The 23,433-nt window shown below is 35.3% G+C and overlaps 1 protein-coding gene across 2 annotated transcripts in view; it reads left to right on the top strand.

The window, feature by feature from the left end:
- The first annotated feature begins 837 nt into the window (after positions 1-837).
- The window catches only part of LOC121727902 (condensin complex subunit 3), a 32,431-nt gene continuing 9,835 nt past the window's right edge, over positions 838-23,433 (top strand). For both annotated transcript variants that reach the window (XM_042115948.1, XM_042115947.1), the window contains exons 1-21: positions 838-1,123; positions 1,258-1,428; positions 1,520-1,645; positions 2,223-2,371; positions 4,273-4,432; positions 4,697-4,878; positions 4,972-5,166; positions 12,452-12,597; positions 13,656-13,846; positions 14,690-14,788; positions 14,946-15,017; positions 15,822-15,950; positions 16,203-16,316; positions 18,718-18,901; positions 19,320-19,405; positions 20,600-20,717; positions 20,883-20,968; positions 21,272-21,391; positions 21,887-22,051; positions 22,663-22,759; positions 23,231-23,302. In XM_042115948.1, the coding sequence (XP_041971882.1) occupies positions 974-1,123; positions 1,258-1,428; positions 1,520-1,645; positions 2,223-2,371; positions 4,273-4,432; positions 4,697-4,878; positions 4,972-5,166; positions 12,452-12,597; positions 13,656-13,846; positions 14,690-14,788; positions 14,946-15,017; positions 15,822-15,950; positions 16,203-16,316; positions 18,718-18,901; positions 19,320-19,405; positions 20,600-20,717; positions 20,883-20,968; positions 21,272-21,391; positions 21,887-22,051; positions 22,663-22,759; positions 23,231-23,302 (2,812 nt within the window). In that variant the 5' untranslated portion in view covers positions 838-973. The remainder of the gene's footprint in view (positions 1,124-1,257; positions 1,429-1,519; positions 1,646-2,222; positions 2,372-4,272; positions 4,433-4,696; positions 4,879-4,971; positions 5,167-12,451; positions 12,598-13,655; positions 13,847-14,689; positions 14,789-14,945; positions 15,018-15,821; positions 15,951-16,202; positions 16,317-18,717; positions 18,902-19,319; positions 19,406-20,599; positions 20,718-20,882; positions 20,969-21,271; positions 21,392-21,886; positions 22,052-22,662; positions 22,760-23,230; positions 23,303-23,433) is intronic.

Here is a 23,433-nt window from a genome sequence, read left to right as displayed (position 1 = left end):
AGAGAAATGTATGAAAAAATCGGCCAAGTGCGAGTTGGTCTCGCGCACGAAAGGTGTATCATAATAGAGCAAAATTAGGCAAATAATGTGTTTTTGTACGAATCCTTAATTATTTAGTTTATTTTAATTTTATTATTATTTTTTAAGTATAAAATATACAATTTAGTATTTTGTACATTTAGTTTATTTTAATTTTATTATTAATTGTTAAAATACGATGGAGACTTGCATGACTGATGATGACACATATCTACTGGGTGTAACAAAAATCTTGATAAGACTTGAGGGTGTGTATGTGTTCCTTGTAAAGAGTTTGTGAAAGTAGCAGTGCTAAAAGACCAATTTTTTTTCACTTTTGTATGGGGAAGCTCGTAACACTGCCTGCCCATACAAAAGTAAAAAAAAAAAATGGTCTTTCAGCGCTGCTACTTTCACAGTGCACTCTTTACAAGGAACCAGGGCTGTAGCTAGAGTCAGATTTGAGGTAGGGAAGCATTGGTTACAGGTAGGGCAGAAGCAAAATAAAAATCATAATTTATTGATTTACTTGGTTTTTGGTATTTTTAAGGTAGGGCATTATGATTTTTAAGGTAGGGCATTGCCCCCCAATGCCCCCCTCTAGCCTACGGCCGTGCAAGGAACACATTCACACCCTAAAGTATTAGGTATCACTTATTTTTGTTACACATGTGTTATGTCGCTACATAGTCGCTACTCGCTTCTATCCTGCTTCCATCTGTTTCCTTATTCATTGATAGTACCTCAATGGTTTAAATATTAAAAACGTACTGTCAAATGTCAAATCAAAATTAACCGTCATTCGTTGTCAAACTGCAATGCAAACAGTCAAACTCAAAATTCAAAATGTTCAAAACTGTTTTGTAGAGTTGTGCAAGTATGGTTTAAAGTTTATAAATTACAAGCAATATAGGCAGTTAATTATAATTCTGAGAACAAAACTCAACTATTGAAAATGCCGCCTACGGATGCTGAAATTCCGCAAGCCGTGGGAAAGCCGAACCCACGGAACAACGCAACGATGTTCAAAATATTCCAAAATGTTCAATATAATGTGGTGCAACACAAAAAGTATGTTAAAGAAATGAAAAAACTGTATAAAAAGGTAATCTTTCTTCACTGATCTCCTATTCTTTACTTTAGAATATCAATTTAAAGCATGTTTATTACACCAGCAATGTTTTGCTTCTTCAGCATTATGCTATAAGTATAAATAGTTTTTAAATAATTGTTTTTCAGATTGACGAGGAATCCTTCCGCGAAAGCTTTAAAAATGCCCTTCAATATCTATTCACATTTGGAGATACTAGTGCAAATGTGGACAGAGTTGTTCAGTATGTGGCAACCTTCTGCACTTCTCTCGATGATGAGGAAGAATTTCTGTTGTTCATCTTTGACATTATCTTTGAGGTAAACACTATATATTTTAGATGTTGTTGGCTCAAACATGACTACAAGTAAATCAAGTTTTAATAATGCAGTACTATATTAACTGTTTTAGTGCCAATGTGTATCTGGACAGTCAGTGAGGTACAGAGCAAGTCAACTGCTGGCAGCTGTGCTTTCTGCCTTAGGTGATGATGCTTCTTTAGATGACGATCTCTGTGATAAACTTCTTCAGTCACAGGTAAGTTTTAAGAGGAATCTTATACTATGTAAATGAACGTCACTGAAGGGACCGTGCATTTTATGACGTTATAGAGAGTTGGCTTTTAATGGAGAGAAGAATCAAAGAATCAGTGATTTTTTTCGCTAACCTTTTTTACTGTTTGGAAGTTTATGATGTTTAGATACTTTTTATGTTCAAAAACAGTCTACATGTGCAAGCAATCCCAATATTTTGTAAACAAAAGAACAAATTTCTTAGGAAGTTTGGTATGCATGATGCCAAAAATCATGTTCATTGCGGGCTAGGATAGTAAAGCAACAAAAAACATACACAGTTGCGCAGTTTTTACTAATATTAGTAACTTAAAAGGTACTTTTTATTACTCAGACCTTGTGATTTTGTTGTTATTGAGAGTGGGTGTGAAGCTATGTAGAGTGTATCAATGTATGGTAAACGAGCTAAACCAACCGATGTCCACTGATTTCGATGCTTAAGAGAGTTTGTTGCTAAATCGAGTGACATTACATGGAGTTTACACTGTACTTATAATCTCATGAAGTTGGTATTAATAAGCTAGTTTTTTAAAATATTCTAGATGCAAAGACTGCAAGACACTCGGGGTGCTGTGAGATGTCGGGCCGCTTTAGCTCTTCAGAGATTACAGAATCCTATGGAGCCTGATGATGAAGTCACTAGAGCATACCGTTTTCACATGAGCTGCGATCCAAGCTCCTCTGTAAGAAGGTAATATTTGCTTAACTAAATTATTTCGTTTTGATTACAACACACTTCAACTTCAAAATTTTTATTTGAAATCAAGTACTTACATATTGTATCATATACATTAGTCTAAGCGATAAGTTGAGAATGGCGAAATATAGAGATAAGGGTCATAAAAATATGTGCGATAGCTCATTAAGTTCGGGAAGACGTCTAGAAAAATGTATCAGAAGCGTGTAATAGCACACAAAAAACTGCAAAAGTTATAAGCAAATTAGGTTGCCAAAAAAAGGGTATTACGTTTTTTGTTAAAAACTCCGAAACTATTAACATTTAAGAAGTTTAAAAAAAAGATTCTTAAAGAGGAGGAAATTTCCATAAGAAAACTCTCAACTCCCGGAATTCTATCTCTATTATTTATAATTCTAATTTAACGCTGAAAGTAAGCCTCCGCGCGGCTTTTTTAGGTAGCGCGCGCGGCTTCAAAACCGAGCACGTCACACTGATTATTTTTTTAAAGGTATTTTTATTTTTTTCGATTTTTTATTGCACCTTTTAAAAAAAAAATTATTCTGCACTTTGTTGTACATCGTTGATTTTGTATTTTTTAGGAGTTTCAGAAAAAGAATATAAAAAAGTTCAGATTTTTTTTAACAAATTGTTAAGTTAATAAAACAGTGAAATTGTTGATAAAAAAAATGTTTGTTTTTGTAACCATATTGAGGACGATCAATCATGATTTTGAAGAGGAAAATTTTTTCTAAACTAATAATTTAAACAATTGAAATATTAAAAAAACGATTATAAACAATAAAATATTGTTATTAAGAAAAAAATTGTTTCTAAAAATCATAATATTTTCAAGAGAATAAAGGTAAGAAAAAAAATTTTTTAAAAGCATCGAAAGAGTCCATTGGTTTATAATTTTTTATTAGCAAATGGCGGAAAAAATTTTTTTTTTAGTTAATACATGTCCTTCATTGATATGAAAACAATTACGTGATAATAAATGAAACAAAAATTTTTTTGACAATATTACTTGGATTTCTAGTTTTTTGTTCAAGTTAAAAAAATATAAACAAAGTATTAAATTTTTTTAAACTTTTATGGCGTGATCTTGTTAAGTATGTTTATATCAAGGGCTCCACGAAGTGAAAAATTATTTAAGATTATATTTAAAGTACAATGAGGACGGAAGTTCGAAAAAATTTCGTTAGTTAACATTTGTCTAATTTGTTGAAAAATTAACTTGAAGTTAAATTTCCAACGGGAGCAAATTCTTTGAAGTGTTCGGAATACACCATAAGTTTTTGAAATTTTTAAATTAATATTTAATACCTTTAAAAAAATAATCAGTGTGACGTGCTCGGTTTTGAAGCCGCGCGCGCTACCTATAAATGCCGCGCGGAGGCCTAACTTTCAGCGTTAAATTAGAATTATAAATAATAGAGATAGAATTCCGGGAGTTGAGAGTTTTCTTATGGAAATTTCCTCCTCTTTAAGAATCTTTTTTTAAAACTTCTTAAATGTTAATAGTTTCGGAGTTTTTAACAAAAAACGTAATACCTTTTTTTTGGCAACCTAATTTGCTTATAACTTCTGCAATTTTTTGTGTGCTTCCGCGCTTATAATACACGCTTCCGATACATTTTTCTAGACGTCTTCCCGAATCTAATGAGCTATCGCACGTATTTTTATGACCCTTATCTCTATATTTCGCCATTCTCAACTTATCGCTTAGACTACATTGGAAACATAGCTTAGTGCCATGTTCAGGCATTTGCAAATAAAAACCATGTGTAGGAATATATTCAGATAATGTAACTCGAAAACTAACCATGTAATTTTTAAGGTATATTAATTATTGATAACATTTTTTTTCTTCTAAACTGAAAGTGGCTAAAAACTGATTAATTTTATTTCAGGGCCATTGTAATGTCAATAGCAAAGTGCTCCCGAAACGTGCCATTTGTGTTGGAGAGGCTATGTGATGTTGATGAAGCTGTCCGGAGAGCTGCTTTTCTGTACATAGCAGCTAATAATGTTACCCAGTTAAGGGTACGGCAAAGAGTTCTTACACTCAAAGTAAGTACCTATTATTTAAATATATAATTATTATTAATAACGAGTGTATGAATTACAGCACTGTGTGATATGGTCATATCAGCTAAATGCTGCTAGATTATAATAAATAAATAGATTAATAAATATTTCCAAGATTCTAAACAAGCAAAATTTGAAGTTCATTGAGTTCTTACTGAGTAAGTTACCAAAGATAATAGTAAAAACTTAGCGAGAATAATAATAGCTATATTGAATTGGCTAATACCATTTTCAATCTTTTTTAAGGTTGGTTTGACTGAGAGGAGTCCCAGGGTCCGCAGAGTTGTAGAAGAAATATTAATTCCAAGTTGGCTGAGTACATTCAAGGGCAATATCATTGATCTCTTGAAAGCAATTCGTTTAGACAACACACATGATGCCAAAGACTCCGAATATGTTGCTGGCAAGCTTTTGGAGTCCCTTTTCAAGTATGCGCTTACAACATTTGGAAAACCAAACATAATATCTTGGCTAAAATTCATTTTACATTCTTTTTATTGCTATTTTGTTATTACTTTTAGGCGCCTTCCAATATCAGAATTGCTGGAATGGCTACCAACTGACAAGACTCTACGATTAATACCAGCAGAGAAGTTAAACAAGGAAACAGCTTGGTACTGGCGGCATCTAGCGGAACACTTGCAGAAGATAGATGATGATGAAACTCTGGAGACCATTCTACCAGATCTAGTTGTTTTAACTGGATATATAAGAGCGTAAGGATTCTTTTTATACTTGGTGAATAAAGCACTATGTTAGTACAACTTACAGGGATGGAATGGAATAGGGTTCTCAGGAACGGATCTACTATATGGCTTTTTGGGCTGCAGCCCAGGGCCCCACGAATACAGAGGGCCCCCAACCGAACTGAAACCAATAGACGATATTGTCAGTAATAAAAATTATCTAGAATTAAAAAAAATCCGATCATAAGGTTGACGCATTATCCAAATGCCGTAGATGAACATTTAGTGAATGAGTGCATTCAGTTAAAATCTTAGTTACTGCAGTCAAAGACAGAGTCTTATACCTCTTGCAGTGAAATATTTGGCTAATTTATGAAAAGAAACTTGTTGATGTTTTACCAAACTGCTATACCATCTTAAAGATTTTTTAACGATGCCGATCACTAGCTGTGAATAGAGAAATATAATACGCGGGGAGCAGAGCGTTCTTTCTCCAGGATGTCGTATATATATATATATATATATATATATATATATATATATATATATATATATATATATATATACGACATCCTATATAGCTTTTTTTATATATATATATATATAAAAAAAGCTTATATAGCTTTTTTTTTCAAGTAAGCAAGTCTTAGATGAAAGGGGTAAAAAAGTTAAAATTATTATGCCCCCATTTTAAGCAAAACAAAACGAGTACTCTCAAGAGGAAACCGAAAGGACTTACTCGCTGATATTGCTCAAGTAAGAATCCATATTGAAGTGATTGAAAGCAATGATATTCTATGTTACTATTTTAGAAACTCATTGATTGAAAGTGTATTAATGCAAAGACCCAGAAACATGAAGAATGTTTGCAGAGTTTTAGTAAATTTATAGACTCCGATTTTCTTCCAGAGTATTAATGTTGTATCTATACTAATATTATAAATGCGAAAGTATCTCTGTCTGTCTGTCTCGCTTTCACGCCAAAACTACTGAACCGATTGCGATGAAATTTTGTACACAGTTATTCTAGAGTCTGAGAAAGGACATAGGCTACATTTTGATGTGGGAAAATATCTTATTTCCATAAAAATATCGATCCATACTATAATATTATAAATGCGAAAGTATCTATGTCTGTCTGTCTGTCTCGCTTTCACGCCAAAACTACTGAACCGATTGCAATGAAATTTTGTACACAGTTATTCTAGAGTCTGAGAAAGGACATAGGCTACATTTTGATGTGGGAAAATATCTTATTTCCATGAAAATATCGATGAAAATTAATTCGCATTGCGCGTGGCCAGCGCTCATCCCGGGGGTCCTGGGTTCGAGTCCCGCAGGCGGAACAAAAAGTTTTCAATGTTCCTGGGTCTTGGATGTGTATTAAAATAAAATTTCAAAAATCTTAAACATATTTTATGTATAATATTATAAAAAATCCAGAAATATATCGATGCAATGAACATTTTAGTTCTAATACGATTCAACAGATGGCGTTTTATTTTTTACTTTATTGTAACATAGAACTAATCATACTTATTAGTTATTATGTTTTTGTTTATAGTTTTTAATACGTTAGAATATTATGTTTAATAATATTATCACTTGGTATAATAATAATCAATCTATCTTATCTTATAGAACTCCTACTGCATTTCTAATATATGTGACAAGTTGACAACAGAAGGCGCTCTAAAATAAAGGAGTTCGAGTGTACCGTGTTGGCCTATATTCCATCCAGAAAATATATCAATGCAATCAACATTTTAATTCTAATATATGAAAACAGATGGCGTTTTATTTTTTACTGCATTATTGTAACAGAACTAATCATACCTACTTTATTATATATTGTTTTTATTCATACCTAGCTGTTGCCCGCGACTTCGTCCGCGTGGACTTTAGTTTATAGCGCGCGGTGTCAACAAAATTTGTGTCAAATTTAAAAACTTTATAAAACCCTGGTAACCCTCTTAGGGCCGCGCTACACCGGAATGGCAGCGCTGAAAGTGCTCGCCTCGCCGCTGCCATTCCGGTGTAGCGCGGCCCTTAATTAATCAAAATACCCAAAAACAGCTGTGCAGTGTGCACATAATCTATACTAATATTATAAATGCGAAAGTATCTCTGTCTGTCTGTCTGTCTGTCTGTCTGTCTCGCTTTCACACCAAATGCCAAAACTACCGAACCGATTGTAATGAAATTTTGTATACAGATAGTCTAAAGCCTGAGAAAGGACATAGGCTACTTTTTTACTGGAAAAAAGGGTTGTAAAGGGGTGAAAATGTGTAAATTTGTTCAAATTAAGTTAGTTCCAAAATTCATAATAGATGGCGCCGTGCATCTTCAACATCGCGCTGACGCTTGCTCAAAAGTCTTTCTATAAGACGTGGTATCATCTTACATTTTTAAGTTTCGATTTTTTTCGATTGTTATATCTATTTTACGGTATTAAATAACTCAGTACTTTATCTGTGCAGTGACGTAACCTTAAACCTATCAATGATAAATAGTTTATGGGTAAAATTGTGTAATTGGGGGGCTAAATAAGCTTTAAAATTTGGCATAAAATATAAAGTTTAATATAAAAAAATGAAATACTTATTGTGTGCACACTGCACAGCTGTATTGATTTAAGGGGTACCAGGGTTTTTTTATAAAAGCTTTTGACACCAATTTTGTTGACATCGCGCGCTATAAACTGAAGTCCAGGCGGACGAAGTCGCGGGCAACAGCTAGTAAAATAAATAAAAACAAGATTTTTAAAAACATTACATTTATTTTTTTCAAGTATAAAATATTGCTTGTATTTTTGTTACTGTTTAAAGCAGCAATATGTTTGCATTTGCAGCTCTAGTTATAAACGCAGCTGCATTTTACTCCAGCAACAACAATCTATCTGTAAGAATGAATAAAAATGTTTATACTAGCTTTATCTAAATGCTTAGTTACGTTTTTGGCTGGTTCATTACTTACGTTTGAACTTGTTTTATAGGGTGCTAAAGTCACCGATGCTCTACGAATTATATTGGCTCGTATTAAATAACATTGCTATTAGTTCTTAGCTCTTTTACATCCCTTACATGTCCTGCTAACACCAGTTTATTTCCTTTTAGCATAGATTGGGCCTTGAAACTTATTGAGTGTTTTATACTTTCAAAACCAGTTTTTTATGATTGTATTCATTTTCCACAAGTAGTTTTTAACTCAATCTAACCCAAATACCATTAATTATTGTTCTAAATATATTTTATTTGCTAAAATATTAACAAAACTAGCGCCCCGCCCCGGCTTCGCACGGGTATAAAATATATAGCCTATGTTACTCACTGAATAAATGATTAAAATCGATTCAGTAGTTTTTAATCTATACGTCTTACTAATATTATAAAGAGGTAAACTTTGTTTGTTTGTTTACTCATAGATCTACTACTACTACTCGACTATGAGCTAACGACCAAATCAGTCATGTAGCTTCAGCTGTGTTAAAACTCCGTTAGCTACTTCCCTGAACTACCCTTTCTGATAATTTGCGGGCTGGTACGCCGTGGGCGGTGGGTGTGGGAGTAGTGTGGGGTGGGGAAAAAATGAAAAAAATATATTATGTTCAGCAATTTTGATTTTTTCCGTCTGTCCGTCGGTCCATCGGTCCATCGGTCCGTCGGTCCGTCGTTCCGTCGGTCCGTCGGTCCGTCGGTCCGTCTGTCTGTCTGTCTGTATTACTCTAGGCTGTATCTCAAGAAACGCTATAGATAGACTTCTGAAATTTTCACAGATTATGTATGTCTGTTGCTGCTATAACAACAAATACTAAAAACAAAATAAAATTAATATCTAAGGGGACTCCCATATAAAAAACGTGATTTTTTGGCCTTTTTTGCTCGTAATCAATAATGGTAACAGCTAGGTACTTAAAATTTTTACGAAATCCTTAATTATATTTGTATTTTAATAATCAATAACAAAATAAAATAAAGTTAATATTTAAGGGGGGCTCCCATACAAAAAACACATTTTTTTGTCTACTTTCGGTCTATACCAGTATGGAATCCTTCGTGCGTGAGTCCGTCTCGCCCTTGGCTGATTATTCATTATTATCCATGTGAAAAAAAATATAAATTAACATTTATCATCGCAAACACTATTATGTCGCTGAAACTACATTTTTTCCAATTTTTCCTAACCCTACTACACCCACAGCCCACGGCCTGCCAGCACGCAGATTACCAGAAAGGGTTGTTCAGGGAAGTAGCTAACGAAGTTTTAATAAAGCTGAACCTACATTTTTTTCACTTTTTCCCCACCGCACTACTCCCACACCCACCGCCCACGGCCTGCCAGCACGCAGATTATCAGAAAAGGTTGTTCAGGGAAGTAGTAGTAGTAGGAGTTTTAACACAGCTGAAGCTACATGCCTCTTTTGGTCGTCAGCTCTCCGTCGATACTACTGATAGACTTTAATATATTACTACTCAATATTCAATACGTCTCATAGATCTAAGCGCTAATCCCACGAGCGCACCCCTGCCTTGGTTGGGCCCACTTCGAAACGGGCGTAAATCGCAATATTTTAATTTCGCCATAACTTCTAAACCAAACGTCCAATTTTAATCATTCAAAGACCAAATATTGTCTACATAAACTGTGCTTAGAGATGAAATAATTTATTTTGATAAGGATTATTAGTATGAGTAAAATTAATGCGTTAAAATGTAGTCCAAAAAAAATCAAGATTTTTAAATAAAACAAATAGTTGTTGTGCGTCACTTGACATAGATAGGTATAGTGTGTCGCGGACATTTTTGTAGATATTTATAAGATATACATTTACTTTGAACATTGTATGGTTCTATCTTTTATAGTTTAGGCAGCATACGCAAAATAAGTAAATTTTCTGGTTGTTTCCGAAAAACTGAAATATCTTACGGAACCCTATATTTTTCAAAATAAAAAGTTGCCTATATTACTCGTAAATAATGTAGCTTTTGAATGGTGAAAGAATTTTTAAAATCGGTCCAGTAGTTTTTGAGCCTATTCATTACAATTAAACAAACAAACAAAGTTTACCTCTTTATAATATTAGTATAGATAAACAAACTCTTGTTGTTTATTTTTTGACACATGCCCCTAAAACTTCGTTTGAAATATGTCACTACTGACGTGCACGTTCCGAATAACAGTGCGATGACCAAATAAAAGAATTTGCAGTTTGTTTGTTAGTTTGAACGCGCTAATCTCAGGAACTACTGGTCCGATTTGAAAAATCCTTCCAGTGTTGGATAGGCCATTTATCGAGGAAAGCTATAAGCTATATTTTATTAATCTAAGACTAATAGGAGCTAAGAAATAGAGAAAATAGGCATGATGACTATTTTTTTTTCTTATCGGTAATTGAAAGACACATAAAAAATAGAAACATCGTTGAAAGAATGACTCTGATAGCTTAAAAATTCACCAAGGTATGACAATTCAAATATCTCATAAAAAAGTCCTGCCCGAAACGCTCCATACAAAGTGCTACGAAAGTATGACGTCAGTCATTCGTAGTTTGTACGCATCGGGAGACAACTTTGTTCGACAGGTATATTAAATATTGCGTTTATGAAAGTGGTTTCATAACAAAAGTTGCTTTTAATTGCATAAGTTATCGAATTGTATACAAATATTAAGAAATTTAATTGAAAAAAAATTCGACTTGAATATCCAACTTTGGCGCGTAACAAAAAAAAAAAAAAATGCTATCAAGCTGAAATTTTGGAAACACTTATTTTTTACCGTGATTTCTTTATTTTATTAACAAAATTCGCTAATCTTTGACCTTGTCATCCCTATTATGGAAAAACGGGGGAAATTATTTGAATGGGCTTATCTCACGAACTACTGGAGCAGCAATTTTTCTGTTATTTGGCACAGATAAGACCACGTGAAGGATCATAGGCTGTTTTTTTGTGAACTAATTTGTATGTGAAATATCTAATTTACGTGGGCCGAATAACAGAAAAATTGCTCCAGTAGTTCGTGAGATGAGCCCTTTCAAATAATTCCCCCGTTTTTTCCACATTTCCCTCTATTTCTTCGCTCCTCCTTCATAGCGTGATAAAATGTAGCCTTTCTCGATAAATGTACTATCTAACACTAAAATAATTTTTCAAATCGGACCAGTAATTCCTCAGATTAGCACGTTCAAATAAGCTCCAATTAGTCTTAGCGAGATAAAATATAGCCTTTCTCGATAAATGGGCTATCTAACACTGAAAGAATTTTTCAAATCGGACCAGTAGTTCCTGAGATTAGCGCGTTCAAATAAGCCCTTTCATATAATTTCCCCCGTTTTTTCCACATTTCTCTCTATTTATTCGCTACTATTAGTCTTAGCGTGATAAAATGTAGCCTATAGCCTTCCTCAATTAATGGGCTATCCAACAGTAAAATAATTTTTCAAATCGGACCAGTAGTTCCTGAGATTAGCGCGTTCAAACAAACAAACTCTGCAGAATTATAATATTAAGTATAGATTAGTATAGAATATAGATATATCTACATCACTACAGAAAACAGTTTCTTGTCAAAATGGCAATTAGTTGAGTAATTAGGTAGGGCCCCTAAGCAGTATTAGCCCAGGGCCCCACAAATTCAAGATCCGCCCCTGAATTGGTTCTACTTAACCCGCGCCATTTTATTGGAAATTAGATGTTGCAAATATTTGACTCTTTAAAGACTTATGTGTAAGATAATCTTTCAACTATTAAAATAGGTTTATTTTCATAAATGAAAGAGTTCAACTTGGCCTTAGTGCCTGTCCAGATGCGGCGTTTTACGCGCGAATTCCATACGCGCGTTTCAATTTCTACTGCATCCAGATACCGCGTTTTACGTGCGTTACTACACTGGGAGGGATCAAAGTTCCGTATCGAAGTCCATCGTTATCAAATACGTCCACTCGCAACGGATTCGCGCGTAGTACTGGACGCTGCAATGGGACCCAAGTATCTAACTCGCGCGTTACTCGCGTGTTAAACGGGCGAGTCGGGAAACCCGCTTATTGCACGCGTTTTACGCGCGAGTAAGGAAACGCGCGTAGGCATCTGGACGGGATTATTATGTAGCTCTAGCATCTCGGGTACGCGCGAGTGCGCGTTATATTACGGGCACGCGTACCACGCGTACCCGTAATATAACGCGTTTCTTTAATCGCGCGTAAAACGCGTGCAATGAGCGGGACTCTCGAATTGCCCGTTTAACGCGTGAGTCGAGATACTTGGGTGCTATTGCAGCATCCAGTACTAATCTTATCAATATTCTATATGATGTACAGGATAGTAGAGGCGGAGTGCGAGGACGACGCGGGCGGCACGCGGCAGCACGTGCTGCTGGAGCTGGCGCGGCTGCTGCGCGTGTACGACGCGTCCGACCCGCCCGGCCGCGCCGCGCTGCAGGCGCTCATCACCGACGCGCTCACCGGTACACACACACACACACACACACACACACACACACACACACACACACACACACACACGCACACGCACGCAAACACACACAATATACACATACGGTAGAGTAGAGTGTGAAAACATCTGGCAAACTTTAAAGCAGCTACTTGTACAGTATAAAACAAGAGCAAATTCTCGTAACTTCAGTCTACGTGCGATTGCATGTCTGACAATTGAGACAGCATCACAAGTTCGCTGTTCGCCGATCGGTTATGGATTACGATCGGGGCTTAAAATTCTTAAGAATTTAGCCCAAGCGTGTAGCCTGTCATTTTAACAATAATAATACTCCCATTTCGGTGACTGTGGCCTTTTTCATTGAAACCAGGCCAGTTACGCAGGAGTAATTTTATAGTGCACAAGTGTGTGCGCAATACACAAGAACACTCTCTATTCCTTTTACTCTTATAACCCAGTGGGACGGAAGACCGACACGACTACTGAGAGATCAGGCACAGGACCGACTTTTTACATGCCCATCTGACACATGGATGATCTTACTTATCAGACAATCAGATGATCAGCCTGCATTGTCCTAATCAAACCCACAACGTCCAAGTCACGAGCCACGCTCTTAACCACTGGGCCACGGAGGCGTTATTTTATTGTATGCGGCATGTATTTTAACCACAGACATAGATCAAGATATATACCGCATGTGTATGTAAGTACTTACTTACTTTGCGTGCCATATCGCGTTCCCAAACGACGAGCAATGCTCGTCTTTCGAAAGTCTGTTCTTTAGACTGCGCTCCACCGTTATCTGAATCGGACGTCAATCGGATTGAAAAAATGCCTAATTGTGCCGTATAGAGCTGTAGAAATTCGAATAGAAACGTTGGCCTAGATAATGGACACGTTTCTTATCATCGGCAGTAGGTAGGAAAAAAGTGGCACGCTCGTTTTCATACAAATGGAGGGACATGCGGTATCTATATTGATCTATGTCTGTGATTTTAACAATATCAACTACACCAACACCTAACACAATATCTACTACAAACACTAACATAGCAAATATCACAGGGGACAAGTGCATCCTGAGCGCGGACGTGACGCGTGCGCTAGTCGGCGCTCTCGAGCTGGTGGTGGGCGACGTGGCGCAGCGCATGGAGGTGGTGTGCGCGCTCGTCAGCAGCATACGAGACAGCGACGAGCCGGAACCGCCGCCGCCTGCACCAGCTCAGCCCGTTGACTGCACTGAGCTTAAACTGCAGGTGAGAGGCCACATATTAGGTCACGTGACATTTTCATTAACACTCTTTTATTAGCTCGGCTGTATGTATGTAACGGAATCTGTGATCACGATTTTTACCTATCTCCAGTAGTCTAATTAATTCGATACTTTGCATACATATTAAGAGGGCGACTAACCCCAAAAATCAAACATCGTCCTTCTCTCTTCACACTCACGCCCATCTTTCATATGCCAGGTGAAAAAGAACGACGCGGATTCATCGCCAAATTAGTTTTTTCTCAATAACTCGATAAATATATAACATTTTAAAAATCCGCTAGGTCGATCTCTCAATGATAGAATTTTATACAATGTGTTAAAATATTAACTTAGTTCAATGCACGGTTACGGCAATAAATGAAAAATTCGTGAAAATTAGATGCATCTTTGTGATTTTTTTCTATCGAGAAAATTTTAAGATATCGTGTTTTTGCTCAGATCGAATTCTCGGAAATATAATGTAGTATCTTATTTTAGAAAATGAAACAATTCGGGGCTTATTTTCAAGTAAAAAAATTAATTATAAAACCGACACTTTAGGGTTAGTCGCCCCCTTAAGAGCCAATGACATTGTAATAATTTCTTAATTACTTATTATTATTTTTTAATAAAATAAAATAAACGTGTTTTTTAGTTTTTCTGCATCCATTTTCTATTTTACATTTTCTAGTGTCTGGTATGTAGGGATAGCAAAAAAAAGAAACTGCCCTATACTTCAAAACGAATTATCGAACAAGCAAAATACTATTTAAAAACATTGTGATCACAAGCTTATGTATAGAAAAAGATAGTCAATTGAATAATATAATAATCTCATACTCAGCGCGCCAGATTACGTGTGTCGTTGAACGTCGCCATGGAGGCCCAAGAGGAGGCCGTGAGAGAAGAAAACTACGCGCTCGCAGCAGAATGTAAAGCTAAGGTATTTCTTATTAAAATATATTTGATTACTTTTAAATATGCTTTTATAAGTACTAAACAAACAAACAAACTTACTTACTTTAATATTTAAAATGACCTTAATAAACTATTCTTTCGATCTGTGCTTTATTTTATAAAAAAATATACTTTATGTTTAGGTTGCAGACATTCAGAAGCAATTAGAAGACCTTAATATTCAGCCAGCTCCAGCGCCTGTACAACCATTGCCGGTAAACTCATTAATTAAATTTGAATTAACTCTAAAAAAAGTGATCTAATTCATTTAGTGGTCATGACCTCAGTTTTACTTATTGTATAAAAGAAACTTTTGGACTACAACAATTCAACTGGCTGCGCGAAACTCAAGAGAAGTAACTTGCACCTGCAAGCGAGACAGCTTTACAATGAAATAAAGATCGAAGACTCTAGAAACGGTTACTGTTCCTAGATGTTAAGAGGCTGCTGCCAAAAATATCAAAGCACGCTAGCCCCGCCTACACACCCCGCTATCCTCCAATCGTGATATAATGATTCCCTGTATTGTGCCTCTGAGCAATGTGCTTTACGCTGCAGCTAATAGTGAACAATATCGTGTAAGAACATTTCCCGCATTATAGCACGAAAGTAAAGGTCGTAAGTCCCAAAACTGTTTTTGATGATTACTTAAAAATTAAATATAATACTTATATTTCCTTTAGCACAAACACACTTCATAAAATAATGATTTTATGAAGTGTGTGATTGTAGTATGCAGTTGTTTAATGATAGTAGCTCAATAAGCGTAACAGATATTTGTTGAAAAGCCCAGAAAGATTCATAATTTCGAAAAATATAACTATCGAGTCAAAATAAGTGAATCGTGGTTTCCGTTGGGCAAATATCAGATAAATATGCAACGATTAATCAAATCTTAATTTCATCGTCATACTTATTAGAAAACACAGCAAAATTTTGCAGCCCGCTTCTTAATAAATACTTATAACTTGAATCACATAATCTCTAAATAAACATAGCATAAGTATATCGTTAACCAGGTAATCAAAGAAAAGCAATGCGACTCGGCGACGCTCAACAAGTGCCTGGTGATACTGAACAGCGCGCTGGACACGCCGCAGCTCACTGCGCTCACGCCCGTCCTGCGCATGATCTTCACGGAGTTGGAGGTTAGATTAGATTTGATGCCTATTATTATTCCTTTATAGCCAAAGACGTGAGACTAGGTTCAACCGATTTTTGAAGCATAAGAAGTGTGTAAAATGCTGGTAAAATATTTACCTAACCTTCTCTTCTTCGTATTATAATTTTCGTTTATTATTTATACCGTTAAATTTTATTAGATATTTTTTGCAGGTGTATAAAAAATTCTTGCTCTTTTGTAAGTACTATTTCATGAAATTTTGTATTTATTGTTTCAGTCGGAACTCTTCCAGAATCCAGATATTTTAGACAACGCCTTGGAAACTGTAGCGTTGTACGGTATGCTGGATAAGGAGTTCGCAAGGGATCACAAAGCGTTCTTCTTTGCTAATGTAAGTTCATATTTAAATAAAAAGCCCCTAATTGAGAGGCTTTATTCTCAGTAATATCCATTTTGCCACAAAGACTCGTTTAAAATGAAGTTAAATGAACAATAAATCAATAAAAATCAAGACAAAACAGAAACAATAATTTTTTCGAGAAAAAGATTTTTCCTACAGAACAAAACCGTTTAATTAACGATCAAAAAACTGAGTGATGGGGGTGCTTAGTGATTTGTGTCGTTTGTAATCAAGCATGTTGGTTTTAGAAAATGTAGAGTAAACGTATACATTCCCTATCATATTAACTCACATTATTAATAAAAAGAAATAATAAATAACTATAATTTTTAAGATATAGCGACTTGAACAGAAATGCGCGGGGTGGGTCGATTTTTTTTTGCATGCAAGTATATATTTTTATAATTTCTGTTCAACTTAAGACTTAAGGTTTGTTGGATTAAGACAGCCTCTACAGGCTGTCTTAATCCAACAAACCATAATATAAGCTCTAGAGCTCATACGGTTTGTTGGATTTGAGCGTGAGATCGCTACATTAGTCCTGCTGCGCTGTGAATATGAATAGGCTAGTTGACCTATATTCAATTTCATTGAACAAATACATATTTCTAGTAGAACTTGGCCTAGAAAACCGTATTTCACCCTTATCATCAAATAAAAGCTTATGATTGATAAATAAAGTCGATTTGAAAATATAATTTTATGAAAATAGAATTTGTACTGACGAAAACGCTTTTGCGGTACTTCCGAATTGGGATTTTGAAAAAAAAAAAGTATTGATTTTTTTTATGTATTTTAAAACTTTATTATTAATTATATTGATTTTTAATGCAAAAAACTTGAAAAAAAATTTTTTTTAATTAATTATAAACAATTAAAAATTGATAAAATTCAAATAAAAATCACGTGACTGTAAACGCGCCATGATTGGTCGCCATACTTGTGACGTCATAATGTTAAAGCAATTTCATGATAGTACAGTGTTTATGGCTATTATCTTTGACTTGATAAAAATATCTCAAATTTATTAGTGAAAAACGATTTGAAAAGTTTATTTCGACTAACTATGTGTGATAAAGGATTTATAAAAGCAAAATCGGATAATATTCCTGATGTTGATATATTTATGATCACTAATTTTTTTAAAAATGACGTTCGGTTTAATTCTGCTGAAGTTCGAGGTGCTAAGGCATCAAGGTAAGTCTGTTAAAAAATACTATTCTAAATGAAAATAAGTATTTATTCTCTATTAAATATAATTAATAATTATTTCATTAATTGTAGAGCATCACGTGAGAGTTACGGTGATAAAGCTATAGGTTATGTTCAACTTAATCGTAAGAATGGTATTTGTGTTTTAAAAGGACGTGTGTGTCCAGAACACCGAGTTCGGAGTAAAGCTTACTCAGTTACTCTAACTATCAATGAAAAATTAAGAAAAGTTCATGATGTTCAGTGTCATGATTGCGCAGCTTCAGCAGGTAATTAATACTCTAATTAAACTCAAATTGTTTGATGTTATAAACAATCATAATCATTTATAATGATCTTCACAACAAAAAAAAATTGATTTTGTTTTTGAATAATCTCGGTGCACTGCTTGAAACCATTTCTTTCGACGTTTTTCGTCTTGTGGAACATTTAAAAACATTTTTTCAGGAGTTGTTTTTGTAGTATTTGTACATAATGGTACAAAACAAGAGCGATAACTTTTGAGTTTTGACATTTTTGATTATTTAACAATGCCAACAGAATTTACTAGATAAAAACTCAAAACACTGTACTAATTATTATATCTCTGTATGCTACAATGAGCAAAAACTAACATTGTGACGTCACACGCGCTCGGGTTTATTCGGGAGCTGTCGGCGGATCTTCGGTACTGAATTTAAAATTTAATTTTTATTTTGAAATAACTTTTTAATTATTGCAAAAAAAAAAAATAGTTTTGTTATAAAACTTATATATGATCTTTCCATTTATCACAAAAAAAAAAATCAAAAACCCAATTGGATGTGACGTCATCTCATTCCTAATTTAATATCTTTTATTTATCGCGCTCGTTATATGTAAGTTTATTTGTACATAAATAATAAAAATAAGCCTAAAATGATTTGTAAAATATATTTTCTTGAATAATTCAAATAATAATAAATAATAATGTACAACAAGTAATAATGAATGATTATTAAGCGATTAGCATGAAGAAAAAAATTAGGTCAAGTAGCCTAACGCTGTAGTATGAGATGTACACAGTCGGAAATTTTTGCAGCAAAACTAAATCGTAAAAATCAAATACGAAAAACAGTAATTTGGATGCTTCCACAGTTGCCTTAGAATATGTTACCTTCTTAACTTGGCGTGTGACAAAATTTCCTTAATATTATTGCAGTTGGTAGACACGTCAAACGAGCCCACAGTATCAACAGTATTGCGCTGTATAGTCGATCTGCTGTGTGTCCACGGTGCGAAGGTTTTCGAAGATGACTCCGTCGACGACACCAAGTCCAGTTCACGCAAGTCCAGCTCGCGGAAACGCAACACCAAACATTCCGATACTATTGAAGATGATGATGGTACGATTTGTGTTTATAATTGTGTTTATGTGCATGATGGAAGAGACTGGTCTCCATGACACAGGGAATCCTAGTGTGGAGATCAGTGATTGTGTAAGATTAGCGTGTAGCAAAAATGTTAAGTGAAAATAAAGATTTGTTTATTGTTTACTGTTTGTTTATAATTTATAGCCAGTTTTTGAGATACGAGTTTATCTTTTCATAAGTGTCGTTGATTGGTCAACTTTTCGACGTCAGCCAATCGCAAAAGCACTAGGAAAGATAAACTAAAATATCGCTGTCACGCTTTATCTTGCACCTGTATTCGAGCGTGAACGAAAAAGACAGCGATGTAGGTTGGTAGCGAAGGGTCAATGAACTAATTCTAATATCTCCTCTTTACTACCCGTCTTAACATGTATTGGTATATCTTTTAAAGGTACTCTTTCCGAATCGGCGATTTCTCTTACGCCCGCTGCTAACAGCACTGTTATTGAACTGCTGTTGAAGATTATGGATAGTGCGGTAAGATACACAGAAGTTGTAAACTTCTTGTTATTCAATATTTTTCAAATAATTTGTTTATATACATATAATATTATACATAAAATGTTACGTCTAAAATGGATCTAGTTAGAGGCCATGTATGTACTTCGCGTACCATCGCGTCCCCAAACGTTGTACAATGTCAATCTTTCGAAAGTCTGTTCTTTAGTCTGCGCTCCACCGTTATCGGAATCGGACGTCAATCGGAATTCTAAAAATGTCTAATTGTGCCGTATTGGGCTGTGGAAATTCGACTAGAAACGTTGGTCTAAATAGTGGATACGTTTCTTATCATCGGTAAGTAATTTTATTATTAAATCATGTGTCCTTAATTTTAAAATCAATTATTTAATGTTAATCGTGGGTGGTTGTAGTTTTTACCATGAAATCTACGTAACTGCGTGTGTACCGCATGATTCATAATACATTGCCTCTTTAGTTAGAAAATTATAGAGCCCGTTCTGTTTGTCCGCTATTGAGCGCCTAATGGAAATAAAACAATCGATACTTTCACTCATCGCTTAGTTTCGGGGTACAGTCAATATTCTCATTTTTCTGTCAAATGAAGCAAATAGTGTTGTACATATTCTCGATTCTAATTAATCGATTTTCGAAACAGATGTGAAACAGAGGAATGATAATATTCGCTTTGGGATATTTTGTGACTCGGTAATTATATTTTAAGTAACATGTATTTATGTTCCTGTTTAGTGATTTAGTTTAAAATAATATAATATATTACTAGCTGTCCTGGCAAGCATGTATCTTTAGATTTATCATTCCTCTGTATATTAACTCGAATAATAATCGATTTAAAATTGATATACCTATTAAAGTGGCAAAAGAGATGGGGCGCGGCGATGCCTTCGAATCGATTCCGCGCGTACGGGTATGCCCATCACTAAAGCGCTCTTGTGACGTCACAGTAGGTATGAAAAAAGTGACACGATCGTGTTCATACAAATTGGAGCGACATGGCGGTTCTAACTAGATCCATTTCTGTGGGTTGCGACTAGTTTTAGATATGGACAAAATTAGTCTGAAATAAAGTTTTATTCATTTATATTTATTTAGTCGTTTAAAACAAGTTGTACCAATTTACACTAGGTAATTTTTTTAGCCGATTGTGTTTTCCGATATAATAAAGCTAACCCTAGTTAATAAACATTACAGTGTGCGACGTACAGGCTGATCATCGTGGAGGGTCTGTGTCGGCTGCTGTACCTCGGCCACTTGGAGTCGCCGGCCATCCTCAGCAGACTCATTCTACTCTGGTTCAATCCCGCTACAGGTATGTTTTCATCCAAGTCGCATGTCCTTCAAAAGTTCTTTTTCTGCAAACATTCGTTTTCGTTTTATTGTTTGCTAATACATTGTCATTTGATTTCCAAGCGTCATCATGAAACAATGATAAAATCGGAAAAGCAGTTACTTACTATTTTTTTTTAATTCTCAGTGGAAGAAGACATGTTGCGTCAGACGATTGGTGTGTTCTTCCAAACGTTCCCCAGCAGTGTAGACGGAGCGCAAGAACAAATTCAGGTTACTATTTTTTATTTTAGGTTCTTTCAACTTTTAAAAAAAGGATGCAAGTGACAATCGTACCAAACCTATAAACACAGTTTTTTAACTAAAGGTTTTTGCTCAAAGTTTGATGAAACTAGCTGACATTTTGAGGTTATTATAATCTAGAAGTCTTGTAACACAGATGCGTCCAAAACCTTATGAGTCTTAGACACAGATGTGTCTTATAACTTGTCCGTCAAGTTAGCCTTATGTCCTATGTAAATTAATATTATAATAGATAGAGGGGATAGATAAAAACACAGACACATTTTGTGACAGAAAGCGACGTTGCCAACTCTCCGCGCGCTCGCGAACGCGCCGTCCAGCTCGCCCATCGCCGAGATAGACCAGGAGGCCGTCGTCAAGTTCATCGTCTCGCTCACCAGAATCAACCACGAGGTAACAACAACTTGCTAAACATTTTCAAAGTTACCTAATAAAAAAAAAATGTTAGGTAACTTCCCTACTATTGTCAATTATAATGTGTCACGCATATCATCTTATAACGCACAAACTATAGCAAACACATACCCATCTATACTAATATTATAATTTATAAGTACTAATAATATTATAAAGCGGAAGTGTTTGTTTGTTTGTTTGTTTGAACGCGCTAATCTCAGGTACTACTGGTCCGATTTGAAAAAATATATATAATAATATTTTATCACGCTAGGAGCGAAGAAATAGAGGAAAATGTGGAAAAAACGGAGGAAATTATTTAAAATTGCTTATTATCTTAAGAAAAAACTACTGGAGAATTTTTTATGTTATTTGGTACAAATTAAGAATAGACCACGTGAAAAGACATAGGTTTATTTTTTTGAGTCCTCCCTCTATGACACAGATCTTGCTATCATTTATCTCTTTCTAGCATATGTTTTCTCTCTCCAGCTATCAGACAGTCAGGGCGCTCTGGCGCTGGCGGTGGCGGGTCACCTGCGGCGCGCGGGCGGCGGCGAGGCGGCGCTGTGCTGCCGGCTGCTGGCGCTGCTGTCGCCGCCGCGTGACGCCGCGCTTGCGACGCAGCTGGCAACGGCACTGAGGGATCTTGTGCAGGTAAAGTGGAGTTTTAGTCAACATACTTTCGATACACGACGACGGTAAACTTCGGAAACAAGATGTATGGGATGTGACAGAAGATATCGCTAAATAAAATTATTTATTTATTTATTTAAATCAGGCATCTTGGCCCATATTATATATCTTATAGACTAACATACATAACATTTATACTAAAACTAACACTAAGCACTAAACACGTATTGTCTGCGACGTGGGGCGCGACGTGTTCGGAAGTCGTCCTCGAAACCTCTTGTAGACGACTCCAATCGGCCAGAACTCCTCCTTCTCGAAGGTCGGTAGATAATGCGTCGGGACCCTCACCACAAAGGAGCTGAAATTGACTTTGTGGCGGGACTCCAAACGCTCGACCCTCAAGATGAAGTGGGTCTTGCTCCTGATGTAGTCCACGACCTGCTCGATCGTCGTGGACCAGTGCAGTCAAATTATGGCTGCATCAGCTCGATGTGGCCAATAAAATATAAATGAAACTTCAAAAAGCTTGTAGTTGCATACATATTTTGTAATTACGTTCATATATTTTCGCCGCTTTTTTACATGACTGTCACAAGCTTTTTAAAAAATGTATAACATTAATAACTTCGCAGAAAATACCAGACAAGCAGTCGTGTCGTAACCTGACGCGCTACCTCGGCGCTCTGGAGGCTATGGAACGATCTAGCATCAACAAACTCTCTTCTATGGGTAAAAAATAATAAAATTCATATTTTATCAATGAATAATAAAGTACAAACACAACAGTTTGAATAACAGACAGTTCTTAAAACTGTTTGTAACATGAAACTTGTTCTATGTTACAGTTTAGGTATTTTCATAAAGTTAATATACCTAGCGGAATAGAGTAACAAAGGCCTGAGCAAGAGAGATGTCAGTGTCAGTAACACTGCGTAGTAAAAAGAGACATGTGACACATGACAGCAGCAATCTTTTTTTGACGTCCAGTCGGCACGTGCCGCACGTTGACAATTTAATCTCATAGAATTCATGTTCAATCATGCTTGTGTAAGTGTATACGTACACATATTTTTCACACAGATGAAAACCAATTTTGGTTACGTTTGACAGCTCGAGATTGTTGCTCTATTCCGTTAGGCATATTAACTTTATGGGTATTTTTGTTTTAATTTTTTTTTTTTTGCCTTTTGTATGATATAGGTATGATAACTGAAACATCTATGCCGGCCGAAGATACTATGCCATCCATTGGACGCAATACAAATTCTTTACGTAAGTATAATGTAATTAAATTAGTAACAGATTTTTTAAAACAAAAACGCATGCATTTCTTTAATTTTTAAAGTTTAAGGTTATTAAAAGACCAAGCTGTTACTATATGTATTAACCGCGCACAACTTTAT

Source organism: Aricia agestis, chromosome 6 (assembly GCF_905147365.1).
Source record: "Aricia agestis chromosome 6, ilAriAges1.1, whole genome shotgun sequence".
Classification (NCBI taxonomy): Eukaryota; Metazoa; Arthropoda; class Insecta; order Lepidoptera; family Lycaenidae; genus Aricia; species Aricia agestis.
Note: the sequence above shows the minus strand (reverse complement) of the source record. Positions and strands in the feature narration are given on the sequence as shown.